The sequence below is a fragment of the Chenopodium quinoa genome, unplaced genomic scaffold (assembly GCF_001683475.1).
Source record: "Chenopodium quinoa cultivar QQ74 unplaced genomic scaffold, ASM168347v1, whole genome shotgun sequence".
NCBI classification, from domain to species: Eukaryota; Viridiplantae; Streptophyta; class Magnoliopsida; order Caryophyllales; family Amaranthaceae; genus Chenopodium; species Chenopodium quinoa.
Genome location: NW_018745323.1, coordinates 658,832 through 666,074, shown reverse-complemented (window position 1 = coordinate 666,074; position 7,243 = coordinate 658,832). Strand labels below are relative to the sequence as shown.

At 33.5% G+C, this 7,243-nt stretch overlaps 1 protein-coding gene across 1 annotated transcript; it reads left to right on the top strand.

Moving 5' to 3' along the window:
- The first annotated feature begins 608 nt into the window (after positions 1 to 608).
- LOC110712370 (proteasome subunit beta type-5) lies at positions 609 to 6,518 on the top strand. Its single transcript, XM_021890826.1, has 8 exons — positions 609 to 744; positions 1,421 to 1,543; positions 1,659 to 1,788; positions 2,584 to 2,690; positions 3,467 to 3,601; positions 3,699 to 3,802; positions 5,929 to 6,029; positions 6,101 to 6,518. Exons 2-8 carry the CDS (start codon positions 1,430 to 1,432, stop codon positions 6,226 to 6,228), a joined length of 819 nt encoding a protein of 272 aa, XP_021746518.1. The 5' UTR covers positions 609 to 744; positions 1,421 to 1,429; the 3' UTR covers positions 6,229 to 6,518.
- The last annotated feature ends 725 nt before the right edge of the window (positions 6,519 to 7,243 follow it).

Below are 7,243 nucleotides of genomic sequence, written 5' to 3'. Positions count from 1 at the left end.
TTATTTATTTATTATTTTTCAAAATCAAATGATATACTATTCACTTAACTAGGTTTGATTCAGGCATGTTCACATTTATTGAAATTAGTTGAACTGATTGGAGCTAAATTGAACTGATTGGAGTTGATTTGAACTGAACTGAATAGAGCTGAAATGAATATTTTATGAGAGAAGAAAATTATGAGCTGAACTGAATTGATTGGAGCTGAAGTGATCAGGTGTTGAGTTGCACATCTATTTTTTAAATATTAAATTTTTATTATTTTTTTTTGCTAATGGTGTAACGAAGGATATTTGCATTAGAAAGTATGTATTGACAAACGTACATAAATAAAATGTGTCATTTAATATGAAATGAAAGAAGTATGTCATATAATAAATCAACAATTGGTTAAACTTATTCAAATCATGATTATTTTGAAAACTGACAACAAAAAAGATGAAATATATTTTACATTTACTACTATTATTTTTGGTTTTTGTTTTAAAATATTAGAAAACAGAAGTAAAAAAACAATGTCAAATTAGATTGCAAATTTAAAAATTAAAACTGTAAAAGTAAGCCCATTTAAGAAGCCCAATTTCTTCTTAAAAAAAAAAAAAGGCAAAAGCCCACTTTCAAAAGGTAGACTCTGGCGCAAGAAACCTTCGTTAACAAGAATTAATTCATTACTTTTTCGAAAAACCTCCCCAATTTCTCTCTCTTTCTCTCTCCTAACACTCACTCCGATCTGCAATTTCTAGGTTTGTTCATTCAATTAATCACTCGCAATCTTATTGCTTTACATTCAATTTGATTTAAATTAGCTTCTTGATCAATTGTTCACCATTGTTTAAGATTCACAAATTTTTTAGGTTCTTCATTTTGTAATTTTTGATTGTTAATGAATGGTTGTTCTGCATTATGTTTGATTGTTGATGCGATGATGTTTCTTTTTCGATTAATTTCAAATTTTATTCTGAAATGTCTACCTGTTTATCAATTTTGAGAGTCTGAGCTTGATTATCTCATTTTTTTTTGATTTATTTCTAGCATTTTTTTTTATCTTCATGTCTTAAATTAGTACAGTTCTTACTCTTTTATTTTTATTTTTAAATTGTTTGATTGTTTTAGATGAGAGTAATTAATTATTAGACCGTTGGAGCTCGATAATTTGATATGATAGTTCAATTTATCTTTGATATGTTGAGAGTGTGATGAGATTGAGGGTTTAGCTTTTTCGGAATTAGCTGATAATTGTATTGCATTTGAATCTAGTTTGTCCAGAAAGTTGGCATGATTTGGAATTATAAGTCGGTTTATGTGATACGTCTATATTTTCTTGAGAGGAGTGTGAATGGGTGAGTGTTATGCCGTTTTTAGCTGCCAAAGTCTGTACTTGATGGAGTAATTTCCCTGCTTTTTCGACTGATTTTGTAGGATAACAATATGAAGCTTGATACAAGTGGTCTTGAATCAACTGCTCCGCTTTTCCGGAGAAGTGATGCTGTATTTGATGGCTTGCAAATGACCCCTTCGTTCGATCTCCCTAATCCTACCGATGTAAGATATCGTGATGTTTTGATAGTTGATACATATAGGCATATAGTTTGTTTGGATTAGTCGGTGTAATTGAAATTTTGATTCACTTACAATGCGATTCCCATTTTTCTTCCAGTTCGATGGATTTCAGAAAGAGGCCGTGCAGATGGTGAAGCCTGCTAAGGGGACTACAACTCTTGCTTTTATTTTCAAGCATGGTGTCATGGTTGCTGCTGATTCCCGAGCTAGCATGGGAGGATACATATGTATGTTTTACTTAACCCTTTTTTAAATAAGCTTCAAACTGAGTAGGTTTGCTTTTGTGGTTTGTTGTAACTCAACAGTGAAGGAAAGGTGAAGAGTCAGATTCTGTTACGTTCTGTTCAATAAAAATAGTGTCCGAAAGATGCCTTGAACTTTTTCATTCTTTTGTTCAGAAGTTGCATCTACTTAAATTCAGAGATTATGTAATTTGTACTCCTTCATCTGTTTTGCAACTTTTGTTTTTTTAGTTTGCTTTTGGTGCCTGTGAACAAATATATAGGGAAGTACATGTATTTATAACTGGAACTCTCTTACCTGGCCTTGTGTTTGTACACAAGTAGTAGTTATGAGCATAAATCACTTTTTTGTTGAAGGAATTAATTCCCCTTAGTGGATGTCTGAGAGTCAAACAGCTGATCCATGAGTATGTCGGATCTTACTGCTAGTGGTGTTTGTGAGGCTTAGATATTTAGATGCAATGGCTCTTCCATATAGACCTGTAAGAGAAACAATCACTAAAAGTGATTGGTAGAGGGGGGTGGGCGGAGTTCCAAGTCGCGGAAGGTCAAAACTATTCGAGAAATGACAAAAAAAAGCTTATTTGCTTTGGTTTAGCTGTCTGAATGAACAGTGTTTCCTTTTTGCTGGAGCAGTTTAGGTATGTCATAGACTTGACCCATCATGATATTAGGATTGTGCTATTTTCTGCAAAGCTTCCAAACACTGTTTGGAATGAATCTACCTAACTTATTCTTTGTTACATCCTCTGTTACTTATGGTGTGTGAAACTATTGCAGCATCTCAATCTGTGAAGAAAATTATTGAAATTAATCCTTATATGCTTGGCACCATGGCTGGTGGAGCTGCTGACTGCCAATTTTGGCATCGCAACTTGGGAATCAAGGTACTGATTATTCTAGTCTAATGTGAAACTGTGCTCAGAGCCTCTGAGGAACTAACATGTCTGAAATTACTGCATAGTGCAATTGTTGCTATTTTCTAAGAAATGCTGCATAATGGAATGTAACATTCTGATCTTTTTATCTCTTTTTTTTTTTTTAACATATAATGGATTTTTTTCAATATACAAGAGTGAAAAACTGTTAATTCTCTTTTGATGGAGAACATTTGGGTGCATGGATGTAATGTATTTGATTTCTAATCTATTTTCTTTTTGTTGTGTGTTTTGACTGGAGGTTCACCTTTCCCTTCCCAACTTAGTTGTTTTATACAAGCAGTCAATGTTGCATATCTGATGCCATGCTGTTGGCAGTTGTGGGGAGATTTGCTTTTAACAAATAGGAGTAGTGGCATTTGTGGGAGGAGGAGAGAGATTAAAATAAGTGTTCATTAACTCAGCATGGGTGATGATTAGAAGATTTTTGAGTATATCACTATTTGGAGTTTGCACCTTATTTTTTTCAATCACAAAAGAGTAGAGAGCTGAATGATTTAGCTGCTTAAATAGTGTGCTGCATGTAGTATACAACGAGAAGGGTCATTGAGCTCTTGTGGGTCTGTGGTGGGGGGAGTATTTCCAGCTAAATTTTTGAAAATCTATCCATGCTCCTAGGTTGACACCGTATTTGTGGTTCTATTGCTACTAGCCTTTTAGGATACCATTTTAGTTTTCTGGTACTGTGTCCATGAAATAATGACAGGGTTTGTATTATTTTGCAGTGCCGGTTACATGAACTTGCAAACAAACGAAGAATTTCTGTTACAGGAGCTTCAAAATTGCTAGCAAACATTTTGTATAACTACCGAGGCATGGGTCTCTCTGTTGGCACAATGATTGCTGGGTGGGATGAAACGGTAATAGAATGATTCTTAATTTATTTTGCCTGTTGTCCGTGTCAGTTTGCTTTATGGGGCCCCAATTTACAATTTGTGTGCTTGTATGTGGTTTTAGGGGCCTGGTCTATATTATGTGGACAGTGAAGGTGGGAGGCTCAAAGGAATGCGCTTCTCTGTTGGATCTGGTTCCCCATATGCTTATGGTGTGCTTGACAATGGGTTGGTACCTTTTTTCTTTTATTTTTGGATTGATTTAGTCATTAACATCATTCTTTCTTTTATAACCTCTGTTTTTATAAGGTTTATCTAATCTTTATTCAACTCTGGTTGGGATGTTGCATCCATATGCTTCCTTTGAATTCCCACAATTCACATTACATATTCAATTACAAAAGCATTTCATGTAAGGATTAAGATGTAGCAAGCAACTGAAAATCAAAATATGGGCTCTGGCGCTCTGCACCTTTATCCATCCGTAATATGGGCCAGTATTAGCATTTGGGTGATTTCTGCCTTTCTCACATTCTTATTTTCCCCTTACCTTCTTTTGGTGCAAAGTCTGAGAATTTAATTGGGTATTACTTCATGTAAATCTGAAATCTGATTTTACTACACCTTGAGGCTCTCTGCAAATGCTATCTAGACCTCAGATCTGCTCTCTTTTTTGGTTCATATTTCTCTAAAGTATTTGTTTCTATATAGGAGAATTTTACAGGCCTTAAAGTTACTGCCTAGTTTGTTTCTTTGACATGCTAATTATCTAGGTTGCCTATATATATTGATGCTCTGATGCTGCAGTTAGATGATTTTTCTGGCTAGGTAACATATCAGCCTTTTTGCAGCTGAAATTTAGTGGCAGTTTTAGACTCTGTTTGATGGAAAACATTTTTCGTAGAAAATCTTTTTCTAAAGGAACCAGTTTTCAATGGAAAACATGATTGTTTCCAAAAAAATAAAATAAAATTGGAAAACAAGATTGTTAAATAAGTTTCTCCTTTGTTTGTTTGATTATAGGAAAACCTTTGAAAAGTAAGGAAAATGGAAGTAAAGAGAGGGGAAGGATGGAGGAGAGAAAATGGAGAAGTGGAGTAAAGAGGAAATGTGGCATACCTTCTTTACAAATGGAAATTCATTTACCTTCTTTAAAAAGCAACTTTTTAGTTTCTACCTATGGGAAAATTGTTTTCCACCCTTAGAGGAAAATCATCTTCTTGGAAAGGTTTTCCATCAAAGCAAACTGATCTTTAGAGACCCTCTCTAGAATAATGGTTAAAACTTAAAAGAGATGCGGTGCTACTGTCTATGCTGTCCTATATTCAGGGTTCAATTTCATCAACCCCTTTTTCAATTTTTTGTGGTATATTGTAAATTGTATGGTAAAAATTAGGACCATCAATATATATTATTAAAACTCATGGCAAGACAAAATGTTTTGCCATGTGTCACCAATTTTGCCATTTGGCATATGATGCGTCGCCAAATCATATCATAGCATTAATTATTGAAAAACTCCATGCATTAACTTTCATGTATTAATGTTAAATTGTTAAGTTTAATTGATAAACTCTTCATATGACAATTTCCCTTGGACTGTAACTCCTTAATAATTTCAATAATAATAAAATTTGTAAGAAATTAAACATTACTCCATTTTTATTTTGTGCATCAACTCATAAAATTGTAAATATAGAGTAAAAGATTTTTTTGCTTTATGGAGTAGTATATATTATGACATCAAATTTATAAAGATTTGATTTGTCATATTTGTATGATTTTGATGTAAAAAAATTATTCTTATAATCAAACCAGCTCATACAAGCAACAAACTACTTAAGCTATCATATTAAATAAATAAATAAATAAATAAATAAAAAAACCACCACTTAAGCTCTCAATATCAAACAAGCCAAAATATATATAGTTCGATTAAAGTAATAAATTTATAATGACCCAGGGCATCGCCCGGGCTAATAACTAGTTTATTTAGATGAGTCTTTATTGGGGTAGGTTGTCATATTTTCTTTCGTGTTACCTTTTTGTAGTCGTTTCACTTCAGTAAGTCCATGCATTGGAAATGTCTATTTAGTGGCTGACCGTTTTCTGTTTTACTCTAAATTGCTTTTTGAAGAACTTATACGGCTAAAAACTGGACAGTACCTTTTTCTTTTTTTTTTTTTTTTTTTTTTTTTTTAATATAAATATATGGATATTCAATGTTCTTCAGCTCAGTCTCGTAGACATAAGTTACATTTGTTATAAAAAAAAATAAAGAGTTTCAGTCAACTAGTACAAGTTGCATTGCCTTATGAGTTATGACATTATGGATTGTTTACATTACATTTCAGGTATCGATATGATATGACAGTTGAAGAAGCATCCGAGCTAGCGCGAAGAGCTATTTACCATGCTACATACCGTGACGGAGCTAGTGGTGGAGTTGTTAGTGGTATGTTCTTTTATCTTGCTCATGCAGCTGGACATTTAAGTAAACACCAGTGCTAATTATTCAGTTTGCAGTTTATCATGTCGGACCTGATGGATGGAAGAAGCTAACCGGGGACGATGTTGGGGAACTCCACTATCAATATAACCCTGTTGTGCCTGCCACAGTAGAGCAGGAAATGGTTGAAGTAGTTGGAGCTTAAAAGAGAGGTGGAAGAAGGCCTGTTTTCTGGTTGCAGCTGAAGTGGAAAATGTCTTAATGCTCTTAAATCGGGTGGATCATCCCTCACGAGGTGGTTCTCTGCAATACCCTAATGATTTCCCGTGTTCATATGAACCGAATCAGTTGTGTTATTGTATTAATAGACTAATGCTTTTAAGCTTGTACCCGTAGATTCAATGCTCTTGTGGTCCTGCAGAGTTTCTTGGTGAAAGTGGATGTTACTTCCTTTCTGGGTTTTAAGAGCTTCTTAATTGATTTTTATTTGCGACATTTGACTCTAGTAGTTTTTACTCTTCTATTGTCAATTGGAGTTTTTTTTTTTGAAAACTGAAGAGAGGTTTTTAGGTCCAAGAGCTGTGAGGATTTTTAGTCATTTTTCCAAAATTAGAAGATTAATGACACTACGGTTTTATAGCGGGGCGTTTGGCAAGTGGGAATGGGAATTTGGGAACAAAAATTTTTGTATACATCCGGTTTACACTAATATTAGTGTACATCGAGCAGTATAAGGGTAACTTTTAGCTAATTTTAGGGTAACTTTTTGCCTGTTTTTGGGTAACTTTAAACATAATACAATTTTATATAAATAGACAACAAGAAAAGTTTTATAAAGGTAATTTAATTACATTCAATCACTAATAATTGATTTTTAGTCATTTAAAATGTGATTCTAGCTATGTAAAAGACATAATTGCCCTCAACTTAATAATACATATCAAATTTGAGTCTTTGAGATTTAAGACAATAAGGATAAAATTATAATTTCATCCTTTAATCCTAATTTTATTCCAAGTTATATGCCAAACAAGAGATTGGGAATATTTGACAAACTCCCACTTATCAATTGCTAGGTAATAAAATGGAGGGAATAGAGGGTAAATATTCCCAAGCTTATTCCCACTCCCTAAACTAATTCCCATCAAACAAACATGGGATTATGGAGCTTGGGATTAAATAATCCTATTCCCACCTCATAATAAGACAAGTCATAGTTC